We start from the raw sequence: 27,655 nt of genomic DNA on the forward strand, positions 1-27,655 counted from the left end.
TCACAAAATAGCAAGTGATTAAATTTGATAGAGTGATTAGATTTGCAGGTGTTTGCACAGGTTGCTGTGGGAGATGCATAGTGGCCTTTATTTTTTTAACCTTATGATCATTATTTAGTTTGGTCACTGAAATACTCTATGAAAAAGCATTGGCTGATGCTGGTTGCTATCTAAGGAACTAGAAGCTTCAAGTTCTTTTATCTACCTGAGCTGAAATGGCTTATAAAAGTCAGTGCTTAGGAGAGAATGGTTGAAGTCATTGTCTTCTCTAACATGCATGATATTTAGAAACATAGCATGATAATTAAATACTCAAGAATTAATGTTGAGATGATATGATATGTAATGTGTTAGAAAACCTGGCTAATTGTGGCTAGTTACTGACCTAGGAAGGCATTCAGAGCAGTCTGTGTTCTGTTATAGTATACCTGAACATGCTCCCTTCCAGCTCCCACCCTGAATTAATATATTGTCCAAAGTGTTGGTAATGATTTGAAGCTATGCAGGTTACACAAAGCGTTTAATGAAATCTTGTCTTAGACAAAACACTTGTGAGGGTTGTAATTAACAACTTGTTTTCTGCAGTTCTATTGATTACTCATTCATGATCCTTTGTTCTCAGAGTGATAACCACCAGCATGAATGCCGCTATCTGATGAGATTCTCAGGACAGAATTTTTCAATAGTTTGTAGATAATTGCTGACACCCCTGAAATTTCAATGTAAATGAATTAGCATCACAATACAATTATTTTAGGAATGTCAGTATTTGCCAGAGTTAAAATTTATTGCACTCTGTTTTTTAGTCATTTGTAGAAATTTAACTGATTGATATCTTAAAGCCCATTTATTGTTTGCCTTGAGTTCTCATCCTTTCAGAGTTTGCATTGAGTGCAACTTTAAGTGAAGGACTTCTTGGTCACCCTGCAGTTGCCTGTCATAATCTCTGAAACTTCAAGTTGCACTACAGTCAAACTGCTGTGATTTTTGTTCTGAAAATGAAAGAAGTGCTGTAACATTTTCCTAATTTTGCTCTGAGAACAGTTTTGTGTCTTGGTCATTAGCAGGAGAGCTTGAGAGCCAAGAATGGAGCTGTGGCCATGATAGTGCTTTGTTCTCTGTTTAGTTTAAGCATGTTCCCTCCTTGAATAGACAAACCTTTTGAACAGCTGTCTGCCTTTATGTTATAAGACTGTGTACTGCTTCATGAATGTAAAGGAGGCATGAAATTAGCCACTGCGTAGGCAATATGCAGCAGGTATATTTTGAGATACGTAACTCTAGTGTCCCAATTTTAATTTCCTCGAAAGCAAATTAATGATGAGGATTCAGTACATCAAGCTTTTAATCATAAAATAATGCTTACTAAAAAAAAAAAAGACAAAAGGAAAAAGATGGACACAGACCAGACTGACCTCAGTCTTTTAGCCCTTCCATCTTCGGCTTTCCAAATGTCAGGATTAGAGGTATGAGTCCCCACTTCCAGCCTGGTGCATATAGTTTTTGACATAGGGTTAATTAGGCCCTTATTTAACCTGAAGCTAGAAATAGTATATTTATTTAGTATTTATACCAATCCATTTTATGGTAAAAAACAAGTAATCTGAAAAAGCAAGAAATACATTTGCCATCTGCTTATATTTTTTCTTGTAAAGATAACAAATACCCTTATTATTGCTGTCTGACTCTGAATCCTTTTAGCTATTGTTTTGCATAAATGTTCTTCTTTCTTCCTATAACATTACATTTATAATCTTTTCAAGTCTAACAGTTCACTTTAATAAGTGATGTTAACCAAGCTCATCACTTTATTCCTTTACTTCACTTTTCAGGGCATACGTAAACTAAGGAGCTTTCTTGAGCTCACATTTAAGAGCCCAGGTAACTCTTGCCCATGAAGAGGGAGAAAGACCTTAAAGATGAATCTCACACAGATTACTGAAGTTCTTTATAGAGAAGTTAGTCTTTTTGGTTTCTGGTGTGTCATATATAATTCAAAATGTTACATCCTAGAGGCTTTTTATATGATGTAAATACTAATTCATTGATTTAATATTATTTAATATCTTTTTTACAGATGAAGTTCTAGAAGACTATGATAAAGTTTTATTTTCTAGTGGTGTACTAAGAAATGAGTGCTATCTTGTTTCAGAGTATTAGTTTTGTTCTGAATAAGACAGCTTGTATGAACAAAACTGGTTTTGTTTGGTTCTCTATCCTCTGGGACATTAGTATTCTTTCTGCTTAAGATACCTCTAGGCCAAGATCAGTGGTAATCAATATTGCTTCTCTTTAATTTAACGCAGGCAGAGAAGTCAATAATATGAGCTTGGTATCTAATTTTATTTTAGGAGAATAAAAGTAAAATAGCTCATTATATGTGTTTGGTGTTAGGTATTTGTTTAAGGAAAGAAATAAGAGAAATTCTATGATTTTTTTATTGGTATATCAAAATGTAAGGCTTTTATAATTTTTGCTCTATTTTTTGGTACATTTTCCATTGATTTATTGGGCATGGTTTTATTTATTTTCAGGTCCTTTCAGATGAAATTGTGTCCTAAACTTGGTCTTTGTTTCTTTCAGTGCTGAATTGGGTCTATTTGGTTTACAGGATAAATTAATGATCTGAAGTGTTAAGAAAATAACCTCCACTGTGTTTACTTGCATTACTCATTTGAGTCATGAGATTTTAAAAACGGGGAAAAAATTATTGCTCTGATTCAGACAGTGAAGTGAAGTAACAGCCTCTGCATGTTCTTGTCATCAATAATAATAGTGAAATAAGAAGACTGGGCATTTCCTTTCCAGGTTTGTCTATAGTGGAAGAAAAGGCTTATCAACACTAGTTAGTAACAAGCATTCATTTTTCCCCTTAAGTTTATTTTGTCTTTTTCATCCTATAGTCAATACACATTTCCAAGTCTCCCAGTGTGTCTTCTGTCCAGGCTTTTATTTCAAAAAGTTAAGACCCAAAGAAAAGGTAGATAAGAGTACACTTCATATATATATTCTTCATCAAGATTTATCAGTTAACATTTCACTTTTCAGTGTGTGCAGACTGTACACACAGAATCATGGGCGAACGTGATGTTTTTCTGTTCTTGATTGGGCTAATACAACTTGAGTATATTCTTTGGCTTTGAACTCTTTGTTACCTCTTCCTCCACTGGTTTGCTACTTCTGTCTCTTCTCTCTTCATCTAGCCTTACATTAGCCATTGGGAGTTACACCCAACAAGCTTGAGTTTAGGGAAAACCAGGTCTTTTGAAACCTCACACTGTTACGTGGGACAAAAAGTATTTATGCCTAGGAAATAGAAAATTAAGTACTGCTTACCTTATTTCTTCATACACAAAGATGTACACAAAAATAAACACAAACACACAGAGATTTTCCATGGAAAGAGAAAAGTGAAAGGAATGTTCTATGATAACCAAGTCATCATCCATACTTACACTGTTAAACCTTGCCTTCCTAGGGCATACATGGAGAGAAGAGGGAAGATTTAGTCATGTAAACCATTTGCCCAATGTCATAATTACGTTTTGAACATAGGTGGCTAGTTTGCCTTTACTTTCTCTAGGTCATTAGTATGTGTATTGGCTCTCCTTATACAGACATGAAATGCGCTTTTCATCATTTCGGTCATTTTGTACTTCTTTACTGTAATCACCTTGACATTGGAAGAAGATGGCCAAATTTTACTTATATGCAAGTTTGTCCTTTGTGTGTGTGTGCATGCGTATTATTACCTAAGCAAACAAATCTTTCTGACGTTAGCCCTTTAACCATCCATTGAGGTCTCGGATTAGGGGTCAAAAAGCATATTCTGTAAAGGGCTAGAGAGCTGGATTCTAGGCTTGCCAGCCTGATTGTCTATTATGATGCTCAACTCTTCCACTGTAACCTGAAAGGTTATAGCTGTTACAGAAATCAGTAGCAGCACTGTGTTTCATTGAAAGTAATTTCAGAAAGAAGTCCAGTTTGACTGACAGAATGTCACTTGTTATATTAAAAAGTTTGTATAGCAGGAGGACAGTGAGATGGTCCAGTAAGTATAAAGTACATGCTAAGCAAGCCTGGTAACCCTACACAAGTTCATTCCATGGAACTCACATAAAGGTGGAAGGAGAAAACCAACTCCACAAAGTTGTCTTCTGACATCTAGACATGCACCATGGCATTTGCAGGCTCACACACACACACGCACACACACACACACACACACACACACACACACACAATTATATATATATATATGTGTGTGTGTGTGTATGTATGTATGTATATATATATATATGTCATTAGTTTTTTTTTTTTTTAATTTAAGGCTCTGTATGTGGTTCAACAATTAAGAGCACTTGTTGCTCTTATAGAGGACCTGAATTCATTTTCCAAGCACCCATGTGATGGATCACAACACCTTTAACTCCAATTCCTGGGGATATGACACTCCCTTCTGAGCTGCTAAACACTAGGGATGCTTATGGTGCACATACATACATGCAGGCAAAGCACTCACACACATGAATTTTTAATTAATAAAAGATTGTTTCAATAAGAATTTGTATGGCAAGAACAGTATAAAAGGTCTGATAAGAGAAATATTCATGCCTGTCTCTTATGTATTCGTTTTATATGTTCAATTAACTGCTTCCTCTGTCTTCATGTAAGAAAATACTGATAAAATTATCAATGGTAGTCAGTCTGACATTGAGCAAAGAACACTCCTACTAAAAGAAATTCTCAAGGTGCATAACCTGTACTTTCAAGCATGTGGAGATTGTATGTTCCCTGTATTTTGATATCACTATTTGCCATTTAGACAATGCTGCATTTGCTTGTCAAAGGGAAAATAAAAAACAAAACAGATGTAGTGACTAAAATTTATGTATAACGTCTGTGGGAGACAATGACTTCTAGGTCCCTGTTCTCAAACAGAGCATCATTGGAAGATCCATAGCTAAGGGTTTGTTGTGTGAATAGGAAGTAAATACATGTGTGATGTTTACATTTAAATTGCTCGTTTTCTGTCTTTTCATCATTACTTTTGGAACTTTTTGATTTTGTTTTGTTTTGTTTTAGACAGAGTTTCTCTGTATAACAGCCGTGACTATCCTGGAACTAGCTCTTGTAGATCAGCTTGGCCTCGAACTCACAGAGATCCGCCTGGCCTCTGCCTCCTAAGTGCTGGGATTGAAAGGGTGCACCACCACTACTTTTGTACTTTTGTGTCCAGTCACCACTTTCTCTCCTAGTTTGTTAAATGTTGTCTGTTGGAATTTATATAATTGATGCTAAATAGTTGCATTGATTGTCTATAGTCTTTATTCACATGTCATATTTAGTAACTAAAATTACTTTCACTTGGCTACTACAGTATATATATATATATATGTTCTGTCTGAAATAGAATTTGCTCTTTGAGGAATCTATATTCTTTTGATTTAATTTGGTTTTATTTTTTTGTTTTTGACACAGGGTTTTTCTGTGTAATAGCCCTGGCTGTCCTGAAACTTGCTCTGTAGACCAGGCTGTCTTTGAACTCACAGAGACTCACCTGCCTTTAAAGGCCTCCCCCCAAGTGCTGGGATTAAATATGTGCGCTGCCGCCACCACCTGGCGACACTGTGTTTTAAAACTATTTCTGAAGGCTGTACAGACAGCTTTTAGATGATATAGTACTTTGTTTCATGTGTGTTTGTAGCATTGTCACATGAGCTATAAAGAAGTTAACATACCTGAAGACAGCTTTGCAAATATAGGAGATAAAGCAAAGGTGATAACAGAGGGACATTCACAGCAGAAGCAGTTGCACAGAAAGGAAGTAGCTAGCCTTGCACAGCTGCATGCAAAGCTGTGCATTCCTCCTAGGGTCCGAGGCAGAATAGTGACAAGCCCAAGGCTACCTTTGGCACATAGAAATATCAAATGTCGAAAAGTGCAGAAGCAAACTCTGAAATAAGAACCCTCAGTTTGCAATTTTATAAACTAGAAAAGAGAAAGGAGCCTGGAATATAGTTCAGTGGTTAACAGTACCGGTTGGTCTTGCAGAAGAACCCTCGTTTGAGTCCCAGTACTCAGTGTCTCACAACCACTGTAGCTTTAGTCCCAGGGCATCTGCTGTTCTCTGCTGGCCTCCCTAGGTACAAGGCACACTTGTGGTACACAAAGATACATGCAGGCCAAATACCCATACACATAATATAACTTAATTAAAAAGAAGCTAGAAAGAAAAACAGACTAAACTGGAAGGCGGGGATGGGGGTGGGATGTAAAGATAAGAGCAGATATAAACACAACAGACTAAGACAACAAAGTAAAAAACTTGGTACTTAGTAAGATCGGGTGATCAGCATTTGGGAGGCTGAGCAGAATTGCAGATTTGTGTCCTGCCTAGTCTATATAGTAAGTTCTAGACCAGCATCGGTTATATGCAATACCTTATTTTTTTTTTTTTGGTTTTTTTTCGAGACAGGGTTTCTCTGTGGCTTTGGAGCCTGTCCTGGAACTAGCTCTGTAGACCAGGCTGGTCTCAAACTCACAGAGATCCGCCTGCCTCTGCCTCCCGAGTGCTGGGATAAAAGGGCAATACCTTATTTTTAAAAATATTAAAAGTTGGTTCCTTGAAAAGATCAACAAAATTGGAAAACATATCTGGATTAGTAAATAATAACTTAAGTCAGAAGCAAAAGGGTCACATTGCTACTGACTTCATAAAAATAAAAAGAGGTAAATACCACAAGGAGTTACATGCTGGTACATATTTTAGATGAAATGAACAAATTCCTAGAAACATACTGTCAAGATGGACTCAGACTTAAATAGGGAGAACGAGAATCAGTAATAGAAGTCTTTGCAGTTTAGGAAGGTCCAGAGCCAAATGGCTTTTCCAGTAAAGTGTAGAATCCCTCAAAGAAGAAACAAGGCTACTGCTTTTGAAACACTCCCTCCCTTCTTTAGGGGCAGCTTTGTACTAATACGAAAGCCACAGATACCACAAGGAAAATGAACCTGAAGACCATTATCCATTTCAAATATCAATACAAAATTTATCCATAGAATGCTAACACACTGAAGACAGCAGTATAAAGTTTAGACACTATGACCAAGTAAGTATGTCCAAAAAATGCAAAATGGCTTAACATAGGAAAATTGATCAATATAACTTACCATAGTAATAAATAACATGAAGAGGGGAGCAAAGTGTCAAAAATCAAGTCAAAGGAGTGGGAGTGTGCACCCAAAAAAAAAAAAAAAAAAAAAAACCAAACCAAAAAACTAGTACCTCTGCCATGTAGAGCACAGACCTTTAATCCCTGCACTTAGAAAGCTGAGACAGGCATCTTGACCTATATAGCAAGTTTCAGACCAGGTGGGACTGCATTGTGAGACTGTTCCATGCCCACACAAAAACAAATGAAAAACTAGTATCATGATACGACCATTTAAGAATAGGGAGCTAGAGAGAAGGCTCAGTGGTTAAAAACATTTGCTGTTCTTCTTCAGGACCTTAATCCAGTTCCTAGAACTCATACCAAGTAGCTCACAACTGCTTATAACTCTGTCTTCAGGGGATCTGGTGCATTTATGTGCATGTATGAGCTCACATATATATAAACGCATAAATCTTAAGAAAAACACAAGCTCTCGGGAGGCAGAGGCAGGAGGCTCTTTGTGAGTTCGAGGCCATCCTGGTCTACAGAGCTAGTTCCAGGACAGACTCTAAAGTTACAGAGAAACCCTGTGTCAAAAAAAAGAAAAAAGAAGAAAAGAAAAGCTAACAATAGGAAGGAACTTCTTCAACTTGGGAAAGGTATTTTTTTTTTATGAAAAACAACCAATCACATATTCAAAATTAATATTGAAAGCATTTCCCTAAAACAAGGCTATTTTCACGAACTCTTACATTCAGCAATGTATTGGAAATTCTAGGAGAGTTTAAAGAAGTAAAACTACCCTCATTTGCAGATAATTTGTCCTTTTCTCTAGAAATGCTTGCAGGATTCACCATAAAACTATTAGAGTTAAGAGCTCCACACTTTTAGAGATGGCTCAGTGGTTAAGTGCACATTCTGCTCTTTCAGAGACCCAGGTTTGGTTCCTGGCACCCAAATCAGGTAGCTCATGACTACCTTTAACTCCAGCTGCAGGGGATTCAGTACCCTCTTCTGGACTCCACTAGCACCAACACTTACCCCTCTCCCCGCAACACAGACAAGATGAATGAACTTCAAAACTGTCGTACTAAGTAAAGTAAGTCATGTGTAGAAGGTTATATTTACATGGAATAGCCAGAATAGGTAGATCCACAGAAGCAGAAGGCAGAGTAGTGGTTGCCATAGGCTAAGGAAAGTAAAATAAGGAGTTACTGCTTAGTATATGTGGGCAGTCGAGAGGAATGACTGCTGTAGGGCTGTGGAACTTCCTTCAGACAAGTCGTGAAACTTAGTTTTCTTGACTATTAGAATGGGGGCAGTGGCTAGAATACAATGGCTGCTCTTCCCAGGCTCTGCTCACTCTGAGTAGAGTTTGTTCTTTTAGTATGTCATAATGCTCAGTACTAAGAACATGAAGATGACAGTAAGGGTATTAAGTATATAGCGGGAGAGTAGCAGTAAGCTGGAGGAATCATGTTTTCATGCCTGAAAGCATCCTCTGAGGTCCCTTTTCACCACCCTTCCCCAGTAAAGTCATTTTCTCTTTCTTGTCTCACATTGGTATGATACTTTTTTATTTCACCTGCCAGAAATCTCAGACCAAATTCTGCCAACTATAACCTTATTTTGTTTGTGATGAGATCACTAAATCAGTGATTTAGGTTAGAACTGTTGAATCTCTAAATTTTCAGTGATAGACCCATGTTTTATCCCTAACTTTTATCCTCTTGATGGATTTTTCACTCACATTTTGGATACCTAGACATTAGGAAACCTAGCCTATGTTAACAGACTCCAAATCTAAAGAGAGCAGGAAGGTATGGATAGTTAATATGGGTCAAATAGAACAAGATACAGTTTTATCAGGGAATCTGATACATGTGACAGATCTTGGGTCTTGTGCTTGAGTCCAAGAAGCATAAACTGAACAAGTCTGTTGTAAGGGGGCAAACCAGCACATGAAGCAGAGTGAAGAGCCATGAAACTGGACTACTTTCAACCTACAGTTCACATGGTGTGTGGTATATCATCTAAAGCATCTGGGGCATTGTGCTCTTTGCCATTTATAAGAAACTAAAGAGAGTCTAGAGGACCATGTCAGGGATAAGGAGGAAGGAAATGAAGAATGTCAGAGGGATTAGTCTTATAAATATGGGCACTCTTCAGATGGTAAGAATATCCAAAAAGAAAAGGGAAGAAAACATAGTCAGCAGCCCGTGTGATCATGAAAGCAAAATCCAGGTGACTGCTTTCAAAAGTATTCCTGTAATTAAAGGATCCAATCACAAAGTCACCAAAATTAATGAGTCTACACAATTACTAAAAAGTAGACAAAGAATCTGGGTATAGTGGCATACACCTTTAATCTCAGCACTTGGGAGACAGGCAAGTGGATCTCTGAGTTTGAGGAAAGCCAAGGATACACAGAGAAAATGCTGCAAAACGAAATAAAAAACAACAAAAGGCAGGCAAGAGAAGGGTAAAGAAAAAGGATGGAGTTTAAAACTAGTGACCTAATTGAATTTTAAAAGTAATTATTGATTACTTCTAAATTTTAAGGCATTGATAAAGTTACTGTCAGTAATTCAAAAGTGATGTGCTTGGTCTGTAGTAGCAAGATGACTTGTTTCCTTGGCCTTGTTTTATAGTCTAGTCTCCTGAGACAAGATCTAGGACTTGGGAGCCCAGCACAGCTGTCTTCTTCAGGAAAACCTGCAACACCGTACTACTCATTCTCTGCCACAAGTTCTAGGAGAAGACCGCTCCATGACTCTGTAGCTCTAGGTGAGTGTTTGACTTGTCCGCTCACATGTCCCACTTCCCTAGTCTCTACTTGTGACTGTGCTTTTAATGAGAAGAAATTTACTTTCTTGGCCATCATTTGTATATCAAGGTATATATACATATAAATAATATACAGAGGGGCTGGAGAGATGGCTCAGCGGTTAAGAGCACTGGCTGCTCTTCCAAAGGTCCTGAGTTCAATTCCCAGCAACCATATGGTGGCTCACAACCATCTGTAATGAAATTTGGCTCCCTCTTCTGGCATGCGGGCATACATGGAGGCAGAATGTTGTATACATAATAAATAAATCTTTAAAAAAAAAAAAGAGCAAGTGCCTGGCTGTTTTTAAAAAAAAAAAAAAAATAATAATATACAGACTGAGTATTCCTAATCTAAAATCCAAAGTGCTCTAAAATGTGAAACCTATTGAATATTGACATTAGAAATGTCAGAATACTGACCATAGAAAATTTTATACCTGACTTGTTGATATGGGTCACAGCCATATAAAGCACACTAAAGTATGTATGAAATTACCCTTGGACTACATATATATGAAACATAAATGAACTTAATCTTTATGTGTTGGTTCTGTCTCCAGGATACTGCATTATGTTTATACAGATAGTCCAGATCTGAAGACTAAAACGTATCTGGCCACAGCATTTCAGATAAGGGATACTCATCTTGTATGCATTAGATACACAATAAATGGAGTTGTCAAGAGTTCCCACTGTTGTAAAGAAAACTTCCACTTTATATTCAAGGTTTAACTAACTATAGGTAGTTTTGGTTGGTAATTTTCATCAATATGAGCACAGTGAGGCCCGCTGCCCAGCTCCCGGCCACCGGCTAGCTTTACCCAAAATAATTACACAGAAACTATATTCTTTTAAACACTGCTTTGCCCATTAGTTCTAGCCTCTTATTGGCTGATTCTCACATCTTGATTAACCCATTTCTATTAATGTGTGTAGCACCACAAGGTGGTGGCTTACCGGGCTTTTTTCTGCTGCTGGATATTCTTTCTATCTAATTAGTGTTTAAAGTGAAAAATTTTGTGGGTTTATTTAATATAAGAAATTTAAAGTTGTAAAACATGTTTATAATAAAATAGGCCAGCTGCTAAAGAAATCTAAACCAGATAAAATGTGTTATAGTTCCTGATTACACAAATATTTGTTGACTGCCTCTAGCTAATATATCAACCTCCTATCTAACCATGTATTTTGATGAACTATTTCTAATCTTTAGGTCTAAAGTATGAATGAGGTACATAGAAAGGATACAGTGATGGATTGCTACATTCAGAAGAGAATTCTGATATCTTTATTTCATGTGAACATGGTCATGTAATATGTATGGGTGCTATTAGAGTCAGCCCTGATGGTTTAGACCAGTATTCTTTTTGTTAGTAAAGAAATGACAACTTAGAAAATGTTGTCCGTTTATGCTCTGCTTGTCTACCTGATGAGTTAACCCAGTAGAGGCCTCAATTGAGTCTGTATTGAGTTAGTCTATATGAGTGTCTTCTTCAAAGACTCCATGCAGACAGTGTAGCAACCAGTAATCCCTGCCAGTGTGCTGCTACCAAAAGAAAACCACTGAGTAACTAGAAGAGAATAGGGTTGTGTTCCATTAAAATTTAGGCATAATATTCAGGCTTTCCATGGATTCAAATTTCATTTCTTTTCGATTATGTTATACTTGCTGTTGTTTATCTCGTGCATCTTTTCAAAACTCTGAGGTTGTAATGTTAACATTAGAGTATAAATGAGGAGACCAAATGAAATGCAACATACGGTGTTACTCTTAATACTTGGAGGAATTCTATCCATTTCCTGTTTGGATACCAACTAGTAGGTTATTATTATGCCGCCCGTTGCTATTCCCAATCTTAACCTTTCCTTGGCATTGCATTGTCTGGTAAAATGTTAGCACTTAGAAGAACTGTAGAGAGCTACAATATTAGTGTTTTCTGAAACTATTTAGGTACTTTAAGAAACTATTTTGGAGAGCAGTAACTATCTAATTTATAATTGTTTTAATCTACATAAGGGCTGAAAGTTACTAAGTGTGGTACAAGAGCAATGATTCAGCAGTTTAGAGCCCTGGTGGTTCTTCTAGATGACCTAGGTCCATTTCCAGCACCCGTGGGATGGCTCACAACTGTCTAGCTCCAGTCCCAGGGGATCTAACATTCTCTTCTGGCCTCCATGGGCACAGTATACATGTGGTCCACAGACATAGAGGTAAAACATTGAAGTGTCACAAATGTTAGGCAATGGAATAAGCATATTTCACGTATTATCACAGAACATGAAACTCACAGGAGAGATGGGGGCCCACCACTTTATGCATCTAAAGAAGATGAAGCATAAAGAGGTTAAAGTAACCTTCCCAGGTTCATATGGCTGCTGTACTGAATATAGCCAGCTTACTCTCCATCACAGTTTACAGCTTCCCCAAACTAGACTGTGAATCCCAAACTGGTGATAGTACAGTATATTGCCAATAATGAGATACAAAAGAAATATCTTTATTCTGATAACTACAAGCCATAGGAGCCATTTCCTTGAGTGATTTGTATAAAGTGTAGCTTTTGCTAGAGGAATAAGTTGTAAGTAATTAGACTGCTGAAACATTTCACTAAGAAAAAAGGTTTTGCTGTAAGTCTTACAGAATATGCCAGATGTTGTTTATCTTTGGTATTTATGTTTGGAGGAAATGTGGACTACCTCTTGGGGAAGGGATATCCATGCTGATGAGTGCTTTTTGACCCTTTTATTGTGTAATATTTTCCACATGATACTTATAAAGTTGCTTTCTTAGCTTTACAGCCTTCTGTGATATTACCTGTAGAGAATCTACTGACGAAATTTAAATAAGTTTCGATCTTTATAAAATCTCATATTTTATTGTGTAGTATCATTTACAGCCTAGGAAAATGCTTTTCTTATTTCTCATTTTTACAGTTTTAAGAAAATATAGAGTTTTTTTCACATCAGTCTTCCTTATAACAAATCCCTCTGAAAATCCTGAATTTAATCGTTATTTGCATGTGATTTGAAAGCTATGCATATTATTTTTCAAAAAATACGATGGAAAAGTTATAAATTTTGTACATGAGTATTACTGCAAGTTTAGTCCCACACCCATACAGCAGCTTGTAACTCTCTGTTTGGAATTACAGCTCCAGAAAGTCCAGTCCTGGACTTGGACTCCAAGGGTACCTGTACTTAAACATTCACCTATACTCACATATATGTGCGCACATACACACACAGATACACACACACATGTAGACAGACGTTTCTCTCCTGCCCGCCTACTCCTAAATATCTGGTGGCCGCTTCCCAAATAGTTTACTCAGAGGTTTAATGTTACTTATAAATATTTGGTTGATAGCTGAGACTTGTTACTAGCTAGGTCTTACATTTTTAAGTTAGCCCATATTCCTTATTTATGCTCTGCCATGGAGTGGTACCTTTATTAGCATGGCAGGTTCATCTTCTCCCTCTGCACCTGACTGGTGTCTCCTCTCTCTGCCTTTCTCCTTTCCAGCGTTCTTAGTTTGATTACCCCACCTATACTTCTTGCCTAGCTATTGGCCAATCAACGTTTTATTAAACCAATTCGAGTGACTTTATAGTGTTAAGGAGGATTGCTTCATGGCACACACATACACAAACACACATACAAATGTGCATAATTTAAAATAAGAGAGAAACTTTCTGTATCCATTTCCTTAAAAGTGTTTGCAAACTTTTAATTAAAGTCCAAATTATACTGTAGTGCTGAAGTTTCAGTCTTACTCACACATTACCAAAGTAAATGCTCATCATACTAGATGTATATATTGCCTGTATTTCATAGCATGTGGAACATGCCTTGATGTTATTATGTTCTTAGTTTTTCATTCATTCATTCCTTCAATTTTATTTCAAATTTTCTGCAAAATAAGTTGTACTGTAGTATTTGCTATGTGATATTAAGTTTTTAAAATGTGCCTTTCAGCCTCATTCTCTCTTTCTCTCTCTCTCTCTCTCTCTCCCTCCCTCCTTTCCTCCCTCCCTCCCTCCCTCTCTCCCTCTCTTCCTCCCCCTCTTCCCCAATTCTTTTGGTTTTTCCAGATAGGGTTTCTCTGTAGCTTTAGAGCCTGTCCTGTTACTTGCTCTGTACACCAGATTGGTCTCGAACTCACAGAGCTCCATCTGCCTCTGCCTCCCATGTGCTGGGATTAAAGACGTGTGCCACCACTGCCTGGCTCTTCCCAATTCTTGATATGATGCTGTCTGTGTCTTTGTTAGGGAAGTGTACTGTTAGGAAGACCTGTTACATAGAGTTCATTTCCAGTGGACTGACATACGTGTGAGTTTTCTTGTTTTACTGTACCTTTCCATATACTAGAAGAACCAGTGCTGCCATTCTTGGATTCCCCTTCTTACCATGCAATATTAGAAAAAATAGAAATCATAATGGGTATGCAGCAGAAAGTGAGGCATGGCAAAACACGATGGATGACTGTATGGTACCTGTTTCTTATTCATTTGAAGTCTTTTTTTCTCTCCATAATATAAATGCTAATGAAACATTTTGTTTTCCATGTGCAGATCCTTTGCAAGCAAAGAAAGTAAGAAAGGTGCCTCCTGGCCTGCCTTCTTCTGTAAGTACTTCTTTTTTTTTTATGTTAAATAAATTGATGTCAAATATTCAGTATTTACTTGCTACAAAGATGGATTCAATTGATGCCAGTGGGCATACTTTACATAGTAACTGTTCATTGCTTAACAAAATCATTGATTGAGATAAATCCACACTTAATGTTAGTCTTTTCGTTTTCTGTGCAATGATTTGTAGCTTTCTCTTATGCTGTCACTCCCTGTCCCTGTCATTTGAATTCCCCTCTTGGGAAGAAGACTAGGCCTGTAGCTGTCAAAAAAGATCTCCTGTGCAGGTCTTTTGATGTTTAATTAGTCATTATGTTGCTGAACAGGAGGACAGACAGAGATTAATAGCTGAGAATCTTAGAAATTTACATTTGTAATAATCCCAATGGAGCTAAAGACATTAAGATTCGTAGGACATGTTTGACTCAGCTTGCCTCAGTAGGACTGAGGTTATTAATATGCATAAATCACCAAGTCAGATGTTCATTGTGAAGCCCTTGTGGATTTTAAAGCCGTCATTAAGCCTTTCCCAACTTCAGTCTAGCATCAGGAAAGCTTTCACGTAACTAGTTCGTTGATCCTTCCATGCTCAAAAATGTATCCTTTGAGAATAAAGAGCTTTGATGCAGGAGGTTGGGAGTGGTTGGCAAAACAATCATTAATGGCTATAGTAACCTAATACTGTAGGAGTGTTTGTGCTGTTAATATACTTATTCTTTGAAGCAGTAGAAGTATTTGTAGATGAACGTACATTATAAATCCACCCACAGTTTAAAAACCTGTGGTGAGAAGAAGGGAAAGGCTTTTTCTCTATATGTAGAATAAATGGACAGTGATGCTGTTATATTGAGGCCCTGTGCCTTGAAGGGTACATTCTTTGTTGTGTAAATGGGTGTTGGGCTTTCATTGGGCAATACTTAACACATGGGCGCAGGTGCTGCCAGATGAGTCATGGCTCATCCCAGTTTAGACTGAATGGAATATCCTGCTTAACAAGTAGCAATCTAGAAGGGGCAGCATGGCCCTGAGCTTTTTATTTCTTGTGAAGGGTAAAGTAGAAAAATCATTTTGGTTGTTTGCATTTCTTCTCTGCCACCCTCCTTGAAAAGTTGAATTGAAATCTCTGAAACTAAATTCCAGATGAATCTGAGTTTTGAGAAGCATAGGGCAGCTGTGCTCTGAACCTGCAGCCTACCTGGAAAGCTGAATTGCTGCAACAAGCATCTTAAAAGCTTTTGCTTGCATAAGCACTTGGATCCACTAGAGGCTGAATAGCTGCTTGATAAACAAAATGAACAATGCCTCAAATCATTATTCCCAAAGACAGGAATTTCAACAGTAGCTAAAAATAGTTGTATGATTTACATTTTAATAGTAGGTAGGTAGTATAATCTAACAGAAATCATTCTTAGTAGGCAGAACTGCTAAAACATGGAGCAGTGTGATTTCTTGTAATTTATTACTATTATTCTATGAAAGTAATAAAAGTTAAATTGCATATTAATATTAGTAGAACCCCACATTGCTTTTAAAAAGATTAGTAAGTAAAAAGTCTGCCATATTTATTCTTGACATAACATTAGATATAAGCAATAAGATAATTGTTCATGTTTCATAGTTACTTCATTTTTAAACAAATGAGCAAAATGGACAAAGGAGCCTGGTGAAAGGCTTTGCGGACCCTTTTGTCCTTACATTTTTGTAAGGACAAATTACAACAGCATTCACTACTTTGAGATAGTTCTCTGCATTGTTTTATGTTCAGGAAAGGAAAAACTACCGTGTTTTGATGAACTTTTGAGAACAATTAGGAAATTTTGTAAGCCAAACTTACTTATATTTTTCTAGCTCCTTTGGTACATACCTTTAATCTAAACTTGGAATCAGAAACAGTCAGATCTAGGAATTGGAGGCCAGCTTGGTCTCCATAGGGAGTTCCAGGCCAACCAGGATTATATAGTGAAACCATGTTCCAAAAATACACACATGTGTATATGTTCTTATATAGCACTGAGCATGGTATATATGCCTGTAATCTCAGCAGCAGTGGGACTGAAGTGGGAGAATTGTTCTATATTCTAGGCTCTATAGCAAGACTCTGTCTAACCAAAACAAAATAAAGAAAATTAAATTTTTTTCTGTTTGATTGCTTATAATGAATATTCAGTTTTTTACACCGTGAATTGTAAAAGAAGTGGGTACAAAAATAAACATGAAGTGTTGCATATTTTGTTTCATGATTATTTGAATAATGACTATCATACTTCCAAAAAATTCAAAAATACAAAAAATTCAGCCAAATGTTCAGATTTCAAATGGGCTAGAAGGTAAAAAACACAGAAATGTGGAAAACATGTTTTGCCTAAATTTGGAACTGTGCAGAGTTCAAAATATGTGCGTGCTACTGCAGCACTACAGTGATTTCTTTTCCCTTTGAGGGTTCCTTAGCTTCCCTTCCCTCTTATCTGAACACCAGATATGTCCACCTGGTTTTTATCTATCTATCAGATCATTGCTAAGATAAAAAATAAAAGACAGAGTCTTGGGCATTGCATAGGGATTCCCCTGGCAACCTTTTTGTAATCTACAAAAGGAAGTACATTCAGTAGCATCTCAGCCTCAGTGTCATTTTGTTAGATATGCAGGACTTCAGAAGTGTGAGGTTCTCTTTAGTCTTTGCCACTAATCTACCCTGGTTCATATACAGTTTAATTTTGTGCAGATTTGTGTAATTGGTTTTGTTGTTTAAGGACTTGCACTATCTAAGTAAGCATGGTGTGGTAGTAGATAGAGATACACAGAATTTCCCTATATGTAGATAATGAGTTTTATCTGGCTTCTTGCCTCTTTTCATTTTTCTGACCTGAGAGGGGTTGCTTGTGACTCTCTGAACCCTAGGGATTTTTGTTTCTGTGGTGCAAAGGATTGTGCTCAGGGCCTCCCGCATGCTAGGCAATTGTTCTACCACTGACTCATCCTTGGACTTTAACCTAAGGTTGCTTGGCTGCTTTATCCATTTTTTGTGGTGTTTGGGAATTGAGCATATAGGACTTCATACATGCTGAGCAAGGACTCCTTCCTCTAAGCTTCATGTCACAGGCTATTAGGGAAGTATCCAGTACCAGACATTTACCTGGTATATCAGATATAATCCAGAATTCCTCTTTCTTCATTTTTTTCTAATTTCTATCACTGTAGCCTAAATTTATTTTTTAAGTCATTTTACCAAATTTGTTTGAAAAACCAGAAAAAGTTTGAAAGCGAAAGAATGAAAGTTGCAGTGAAAAAAAAAATGTATTACTGCACTTCTATGTGTAAGTCAGAGCTTGGCACACAGTAACTATTTGCTAAATTATAGTTGCTATTGTTCAAAAGGCATAGCTTTGTGGAAAAAGAACCTTCAAAGAGAAGGTGGGTTTCCTGGATCACAGTCTGCTGCCTAGATATACTCTGGTCATTATTGTTTTCTCAAGTCTCAGGGGTTTTTTTTTTCCTTTGGTTGAACATCATTATAGCTCCCATAATGCAGTCTCAGATGTAGGGAGAATCTCTGTCTCTTCACTTGATATTGTACTTACAAATATAGATTATATTTTTTGTATATTACAGAAGATGCAGAATTTGAAAGTAAGAAGCAAGATTTCATTATAAATCTGTCTCAGAGTAACTAACCATTTATATAAATTCTGGAATACCTTCTTATGTAGTAGAAGGCATATGATAGATTGATGGCACTTTTTTTTCTTAATCAAATATATTATTATCCTTTGTCTTATCATTTAAAGTGTGCATTTATTTTCCCACAAAAACTGTTAATATCATTTCTTAGGTAAGCTCTCAAAATTTATTTTGCCACCCCATTTAGAAAAGTTTTCTAACTCCTATTTCCCCCAATGAACTTCAATTTTCCAAGGTGACCCAGAGCAGTTTAACCTGCCTTTTCTTGTTTGAAGCAGTACAGTTCTATGACCTTAATATTGGTAATTATAATTGGGCATGGTGGCTCACACGTTTTAGCCCAGCATTCAGGAAGCTGAGGCAGGAACATTGCCGTGTGATGAGACTAGTCTGGATTACATAGTGAGGAACAGGCCAGCCAGAGGTATATTTAGAAACATACAACAAACACCAGCAAGAAAAAAAAACATTAGTAATCCTAGTTAGAAATTATCGTTTTCAGGGACTGGAGAGATGGCTCAGAGGTTAAGAGCACTGACTGCTCTTCCAGAGATCCTGAGTTCAATTCCCAGCAACCACATGGTGGCTCACAACCATCTGTAATGATATCTGGTGCCCTCTTCTGGCCTGCAAGCATACATGGAAGGAATGTTGTATACATAATAAATAAATTTTTAAAAAAAAGAAAGAAATTATTGTTTTCTTTTTCCAGTGTTTGGGATTCAAACCGAGGGCTCCATTCTAATATGTGGTAGGCAAGCACATTGCCTCCTAATGACATTTCAGAATATATTATTTTTATTTAGTGAATTTTGTGTTAATATAAAATCTAAAAATGTATGGACATCTCTAGATAGTTGGAGAGATTAAGACTAAAAACTACAGAGAAGGAATATTAAGTTCTGAACACATCTAAAATAAATAGGAGACATGACAAGCAGTGGGGGTAGGTAGAAATTATTAACTTAAAAGTTAAATACAAAATGGTTAGCTTTCTGATCTAGTGAGATCACTTTCAGGGGTTAGAAATATACAGAGCCACTTTTAGTTTAATCTCTGGAAATAGCAAGAAGAGCAGTAACTGGCATTCTCCCAAAGGACTCTCCATTGGGGATCACCAGGAAGCCACGGAAACAGTGTCATAGACAGTTGCTTGACACCTCTAAGAATAGCAAGAAATAAAACATTTTTACAAGCCAGTATCAGTTTCAGTGTAACTTCACAAATGAGCTCTGCAGTTCTTGAATGTGGATTGAACAGGGTGTTTGCTTATTCCTTGGGCAAATAAACATAGAGGGTATATCTCAACTGATGTGCAAAAGAAATTCTTATTTCTGCCTGTTATAGATTATATTTCTATTCAAAAACTGTTCCAATACAAACTTTCCAAAGTGGCTAGTTCATTCTCTTGACTGTACAGTTAGATCTTTGAAGGGTAGATCTAACTTACAAATGTCAGTAAGAAAAGAACAACCCCTTTTGAGGTTGATGGTACCTACTGTTGAAACGGTGTCAGAATTGTATCAGTGTAAATGATAAGGTTTTGTTTGATTTTTGGTTTTTCGAGACAGGGTTTCTCTGTATAGCCCTGGCTGTCTTGGAACTCACTCTATAGACTGGGAATGGCTTTTGTCCAGTGTCACTGACTAGTATTATCTTGTCACAGATCCCTACTTTGTTCAGCTATCACTGATTGTACTTGGAAAGCTATTTGTTCCCCTGTGTGTATCTCGTCTCAAGGATTATGATGTTTGCCATACAGATTTTTGTGTAATCTTTCAACCATTTTCAAAACACTGTAAGTTCTTAAATTGTTTCTAGTTTTTTCCACATGTATAGTCATGAATCAGATTTAAAAATTTTTAAACTACTGACTGGTCAAAAAATTAAACTGTATTTTTTTTTTTAGTATCTAACCCAATATATCTGTAGTGTTGCCAGTATTTTATTAGTTTTCAAAAAAAATAATTTGGTTCTGGCTGGGCATAGTAGCACATGCCTATAATTCCAACACTGAAGAGATGGAGGCAGGAGGAGGATCAGTAGGGGTTTCACTTCTGTATTCTTCCTCAGTATTATTATATCAAGGTTTTTTTGTGGGGAGGAGTGGACAGGGTCTCACTGGGTAGCCTATGCTGGCCTCAGACTCACAGAATTCTGTCTGCCTCTTTCAAGTGCTGGGATTAAAGACTTACCTCACTAGCTCAACTTTTTCTATAAAGAGGTTGTATAGTAAATATGGGGATGAGAGGACAGATGGTTTCTACTGAAGCTACAAGACACTGCTGTGTTAATAGCCTTGAAAATAACTACAGGTGAGCTGGGCAGTTGTGACACACACCTTTCATCCCAATACTTGGTAAGCAGCAGCAGGAGGATCTTTGTGAGTTTGAGGACAAACTGGTCTACAAAGTGAGCTCCAGGACATGCTCGAAAGTTACACTGAAAACCCTGTCTCAAAAAAACAAAAGGAAGGAAAAAACTAAGGTGATACCTAAATGAACAGACACAGTTGTGTTCCAGTAAAACTTGACAAGATAGTTGGTAGATCAGACTTAAGCTCCCTAGGCTTAAATGGTCACCTACAGTAGACTCAAAGAATGCAAGTGTACCCCTTTGTCATCAAGGCCCTGGATACAGAGCCATTTTTATTGTATTAACATCATATGCTCTCCAAGATCATTTGCCATATTCAAAAATGTTCCCACTAATACATTCAAGTGAACCAATGCTTTAGTGTTCTATTTTCTGGTATGTAAGTGTTACATTAGGTAATGAACCTGCTGATACCGTAGATATGTGTGTGTACTCGTCATCATCTTTGTCCTAGCCCAACTTTGCGATAAAACAAAGTTTGCTGTGTTCTTTTTCTCTGTAAGTATAACAGTGTAACATGTACTCATTTAGGTGCCATTTAATGAGAAGGCTTCACTGAAAACTAAGGTAGTTGCTCATGCCTTGAAAATTCATTTTCTTAATGTTAATCTTTATGAATGTAGGTGAATTTTTTATGGTTCTTACACAGTTCCCTTTTTAACTTTAATTAGTAAGTAAAAGCTCAAGTTTTGATTTGTATTTGAGATCTTTTTTTATTTAATATTGTTTGAAATCAGAAGCAGCTGTTTTCTCCCAGCATCATTAAAAATATGTAAGATTTCCAAAAACCAAGGCTAGGGGTACCCAGTCCTCAAGAAGAATAGCCATTTGAAAATCAGCAACTCTTTGCTATTAGGTTCCAGTGAGACCCCTCTGTTAAAATCATTAAGAGTGTTATGTATACTTACAGTAAGTAAAGAATTCTCTTAAGCATTAGGGATTTAAACACAAGGAAAACATGGACCTGTCTTCAAGGTGATTATAGTTAAAAGCTAAAATTATCTTATGCCTGTGAAGAGAAGTAACTTTTAAATTTTTTTCTGTTGAGTAATTTCCCTCCAGTCATAGAGTACACTACCCACGAAATTATTTCAGCCTAGTGGGGTGGAAATGATGTCTGTATGGCCATTGCCTTCCTCGTCTAGAAAGGAACACTCGTTGATTTCCTGTTGAAAACAGTACTTTTCAGTTTCCGTCTCTGGTTGTTCAACAGTGAAAAATATGCCAACTTGCTTTTTTTTTTTTTTTGAGACAGGGTTTCTCTGGGGTTTTTTGGTTGTTGTTTTTTGGTTTTTGGGGAGAGCCTGTACTAGATAGCTCGTGTAAACTAGGCTATCCTCAAACTCACAGAGATCTGCCTGTGTCTGCCTCCCAAATGCTGAGATTAAAGGTGTGCGCCACCACCACCTGGCTTGCTTTCTTTATATAAATAAAGAACATTTGTTCCCATTTGTCTTCTAAAATACACTGTTAGATTATATCCAAGATAAAGAGTAGTTTTACAACAGAAAAAGTAATTCAGCCATCATCGTCAGCTCTATATTGATTCAGGATTGACATCATTAGACTTGTAAGGACTGGACCAACAATGCTGGCACACACTTTTAATCCTAGCACTCAGGAGACAGAGTCAGGCAAATCTCTGTGAATTTGAAGCCAGTCTGTTCTACAGAATGAGTTTCTGGACAGCCAGCACTACATAGAGAAATACTGTCTGGAAAAAATATGTATAAGGTCTTTCTCATAAAACATTAGCGTGGAAACCAGAATATAAGAGAAGTTACAGTTTTATTGAATACAAGTGTAATCTGGTCCTCCTATGTTGTATTTCTCATACTAAAACACCCTCAAGAATTTAGCTGTCTGTTAGCACCTGTGTTACTATCATCTTTGTCCAAGCCCTTTTCTCTTTCAGACTACTGCACCATCTCCCCAGCTAGTCTTTATTTTCCTTCAGCGGTATCTTTCATGAAGGAAGACTACTTAACGGTTTAGGTCAGATCATATCATTCCATGTCATTCATTCCTCCACTTCAAATCCTGAAGTAGCTTTCATTATCAGTGTTAAGCCAGAATCCTTACTGTGGCTTACCAGACCCTCATGACCTAACTCCTTCCTCACAGATCCTCTTCTGCCATCTCCCCCTCCCTCAGTCCAGCCTCAAGTTTTTCTGTGTATTTACTGTTCTTTCTGCTAGACCCCGCTTCTTTGTACCCACATGACTAGTTTTCTCTCTGATCAATGATGATCTCTCATGGCCATCCTGTATAAAATGGCAATGTAACACTCAACCACCCCTTTCTTCCCTGCTGTAATTTTCTTTGTAACTTATCTGGTTTATTCTTTACCTTTGTCACTTTATATAGCAGGGATATGGTTTATGCTGTTTTTTTATGTTCCCAGTTGCTAATGTATGATAAATTATAAATTCATCTGATTAGCACTATAGCTGTAGCTGTCTTTGCCTCCTGTACCTTGCCTAATTGACATGAAGATGGTCTGAACTACAAAAGATTATCTGAATTATCTTCAGAGAAGGAAAACTGTAGCTATATTTTAGCTTTTACATTATAGAACATTAACTATGCTTAAACTTTATAAATACTTGAAGATGGGAGTGGGAAGAGCTCCAATTTTTTCATTAGAAAAGTAAAAATCTTTTGGGTGATAAAGTTTACCAGTGTTATTTCCATTCTTGTGAGCCTAGACTCTCAGTTTAGATATATGAGAACTAGGAAACATGCATTTCATTTCCATCAAGGAGTCCTAGTGTTAGAAAATGGGTGTTTTCAAGTTATATGATCTTTATCCAAGTTTAGCTGTAATAACACAGATTGAGTCTTTCAACGTTAGGGAAGCAGAAAGCCTCAAAGTCACATTCTAAAGTTAGTATGGTAGTATGGTGTTGTTGCCTGGTTTTTATTCTGTAAGTTCCTTGGGCTATCTGCTCCTTGCAGCTATTTTTGTTTATAATCCATTTTATAGTCCCTTTTACTGTACTACTAAACTTTCTAGCCAGTACATGCAAAGAAGCATGCCATAGTCCCTGCACTATAGTTGAAGGGTGGTGTAGGAGCCACAGCCCACTCTTTTGACAGGCTTTCTTCTTGTCAGTTCGGTTTCTCGCTGCCCTCTCTATAGAGAATTCTGTAGTTATTTCAAGGCTTTGACTACAAATCTTTCATTTTCCAGAGGGGCCAAATTAATTTAAGTGTCTGACCTATGTATAAATACACATTATTAAGATGTCAAAAATTGTTATTGAGTAAATAATGACAGAGTTGGATAAGTTTTTAACTATTAGTAACCTGCCAGCCTTTGTTGTTGCCATTGTTCTAGATACTCCATAGCTTTTAAGATTGCTTTAAATGAGCATAACATCAGGCAATAGCCACATATACTTCACTTGCCAGCATACATTAGAGGTTGAAGCTTTTGGATGCTTATCTTAGTGCTCAGAAGTTGTAATGTGGTTTTCAAGGATCTTTTCCTGGATCTAACTTTCGTGTAAAACTTTAGGCTTTTCATTAGGTGTGATTGTGAAAATATGATCTAAGGTTGCTGTGGACACTGGATGTAAATTGCAACAACTGTTCTTGAGAAAGAGTGTATGTATGACAAGATCTAAGATGTTTCAGAATAACAGTTATGGAGCTCACTAGAATGAAAAGGCACGCTAACAACCATGAAAATAGACTCTTATCTCCCATACATTCCATACACGGGCAGTTTACTTCAACATAGCAGCACTTCACTGCTTTTAATTTCTTTCCTTTTAACAGTTAAATCAACAAGTATAAGATATGTCAGACTTCATGAATATTTCCATTGGCCTGCATAGGGGCCATGATGATCTTCTCTGTGTCCTGTTTTAGTGCATTCCTGCATTTTCCTGCATTCTTCTTCTAATCAGACATCTGAGTAGCAATTATATACCTTTGGTTTTGTTTTAAACAGAGAAAAATACTCAGGGTAACTAAATAGAAAAGAACTCAAACCAAAAATCTTTCAAAGTAAAAATTCAGAGTTTGGAAATGTAGTTGTTAATAAAACATGCGAATAGTAGGTTGGTTGGGTTTTGTTTTGTTTTGTTTTTGAGACAGGGTCTCACTGTGTAGCTGTGTCACTGTGTAGCTGGCCTGAAATCATGGTAATCTTCCTGCCTCTTCCTCTTGAGTGCTGGGATTACAGTATGAGCTTATGAAAGACTTTGTTAGTAATGAAGTTGCTTGAAAATCTTCAGTATAATTTGATGGATGCCTGTATATGGAAGAAATAATTGAATAGAATGTTCTGAAATCTCATTTTCTGAAAAGGCAGAGCTAAAACCCGAGTCCTGGCTCCTAATCCAGTGCTCTTTTGCATCACATGCTAGTTCTCTGTGACTTGAGCATCCTGGCAGGGAGAATGTAATGCTCTTGTACATATGTATCTAGAGAGTCTAGACCAAGCAGCATAACAGATTCTTATCACATTTTGTGTCTTTCCCCCAGTGTGTCTGTAGGGACAGGGACAGTTGTCATTGTTATGGTGACATACCACCTTTCCTAGTAGCTTGTTGTAAATAGTAAACAATGTTTGAAATACATTTTCAAAAGATTTACTTATGAGTATCTTGTCTACATGTATGTCTGTGCAATGTGTGTACAATGTCTGTGGAGGGCAGAAGAGGGTGCAGATCCCCAGGAACTAGAGTTACAGAAAGACTGAGCTGTCATGTAGGTGCTGGGTATCAAACCTGGGACCTATGGCTCTTAACCACTGAGCCATCTCTGCAGCTCCTTGATTTTTTTTCTCTCATATTGAAAAAGCAACATTGACATTCTCTTCATCACCTTCCCTTTTTATTACACCTTTCTCAGATATGTATTCAAAATGAAGTATTATCTGGATTTTATTAAGAGTGGTCGGCAGAATTTAGAATTAAGAAATACTTCTTAAGATGAGACATAAGTTTAGAATCTTCATGATTTCTTTTGGTAAGTATGGCAGAAGCTAGTCTTGCTTTATTCCTTGAGTGTTGTAAGTACGAGGCAGGTGTTTTGAAGTCTTAGTGTCAGTTGTTCAGACATAAGAAGTCTTTTAAATCACTGCAACTAGCAAGAATTTTTATTGAAACTAAAATAGATTGTCAACCAGAAATAACTTAATATCTATACATTTGGAGCTTTGGATTGCGTGTTCATGGATGGTTCTAAGCAAAGATACAGAAATGACAATATCTTGACATGCTTTACTTCTGTTAAACTTTTGCCAGCCCAGAAGGAAAAGAGTATGCCTAGAAAAGAAATCAAAAACTGTAACATCGCCGGGCGGTGGTGGCGCACACCTTTAATCCCAGCACTTGGGAGGCAGAGGCAGGCGGATCTCTGAGTTCGAGACCAGCCTGGTCTACAAGAGCTAGTTCCAGGACAGGAACCAAAAAGCTACGGAGAAACCCTGTCTCGAAAAAAAAAAAAAAAAAAAAAAAAACTCCGTTTAAAGCCTTGTCTACATTCACCCTTATAGATGATTTAATAAAAAATATTTTTTTTGCTTGCAGTTTTTGTTAGGTTGCTTAACAAGTTCAAAGCCGTTGCCAGTCTGGAACACTTTTCAGAAGTGCTGGTGTATTTGTGGAAGTTAAGACCTGTAAATCCTTGTCATTTTGTCATTTTTGTCTTAATGTGTGTGTACATACACTGGTACTCAATCCTATGATTATAGAGCCATCTGCAGGAAAAGCATCAAGTTGCAGCACAGTTAATAACTGTTACCAGGTTGTTTTAAGTGATAAATGAGAAGTGACAAACCACAGTTCATGGGGTGAAAGAAATGAGCAGTCAAGAGTTGCAGGAACTGTTAGTACTTGGAGGAGCCAGTAACGCCCCCCCCCCCCATTTAACCTTTTAAAGAAAACTGCTTTGTCATGGTAGTGTGTGATCAAAAGAAGTATATTCCCATTGCTTTGGCACTTAGAGATTTCAGTAGTGGCAGGTCTGCCTCGTTGGAGGAGCCGTGGATGGAGTGCTGTAGGAGTGACCTGACAGTTCTGTTGGTATCTTGTCAAACAGTGCTATTTGTTTATCTGCTTGCTTCTCCAGGAGATTGGGCTGCTTTTAACACATCCTCAGTATAGTCTTGGGATTGATTGATTGATTGATTGATTGATTGATTGATTTTGGGGTTTTTTTGCGGGGGGGACAAGGGTTCTCTGTACTTTAACTCACTTTGTTGACCAGGTTGACCAGGATTCACAGAGATCCGCCTGCCTCTGCCTACATGAGTGCTGGGATTAAAGGCCACCAAACCCGACTAGACTTGGGCTTTTCAAAAAAGAAATTACACTTGTATTCTTGCCCCTACCCCAAAAAGTTCAGGTCATGTAGTTGGTTTCCATTAGCTATACAGATGGATATTTTCTGTTGTTAATCATGAAGCATTTCTAGACCTCAAATTAGATTTTGAGATATTTTTAAAGAAGCAATAAGAAACTTGCTATCCCGTGATACATGAATTTTATCACGTGTCTTTGCTCTGTGCTGAGTAATGGTGTTAAGAGGGAGTCAGTCACCTTTTTTTTGTTGTTGTTTTGCTGATAATATCAAAGGTCAAATCAGGACTATGGAACACTAAGTACACTCCCACTGAGCCTCATCTTCAGCATCCAAATGATGTATACTAGTGTGTAGCATAGTCTTTACATTTTGGTTAAAAATGTGTGTCTTCACAATTAAGACTTAGATGGAATTTTTTTCCATGATCACAAATTAGGTCATTTATTTATTTGTTTGTTTTTAGAGCATGGTTGCAAGATCACTGATTTCATGTCAATAGCTGTTACCTTTAAGTGGAGAAGACATCAGAGGTTGGGTTAAGGGATGAATGATTTCACAAGTTTTCTATTCTTGTTTTCTTTGTTGTAAACTTTTAGAATATGAAAGTATTGGAGCTGGGGGACAGCCTCTTCAACACTCAGAATTTACTTTTATTTAAAAAAAACTAA

General features: G+C 37.1%; 1 protein-coding gene across 7 annotated transcripts in view; it reads left to right on the forward strand.

Annotated features, from left to right (window-relative positions):
* Nucleotides 1-27,655, forward strand: part of Tcf12 (transcription factor 12) — a 260,476-nt gene that overhangs the window by 175,404 nt on the left and 57,417 nt on the right. For all 7 annotated transcript variants that reach the window (XM_041679863.1, XM_041679864.1, XM_041679865.1 and 4 more), the window contains 2 exons: nucleotides 9,809-9,944; nucleotides 14,559-14,611. In XM_041679863.1, coding sequence (XP_041535797.1) covers nucleotides 9,809-9,944; nucleotides 14,559-14,611 — 189 coding nt within the window. The remainder of the gene's footprint in view (nucleotides 1-9,808; nucleotides 9,945-14,558; nucleotides 14,612-27,655) is intronic.

Source organism: Microtus oregoni, unplaced genomic scaffold, assembly GCF_018167655.1.
Source record: "Microtus oregoni isolate MIOR12 unplaced genomic scaffold, Mior012 000032F_ref0000030, whole genome shotgun sequence".
NCBI classification, from domain to species: domain Eukaryota; kingdom Metazoa; phylum Chordata; class Mammalia; order Rodentia; family Cricetidae; genus Microtus; species Microtus oregoni.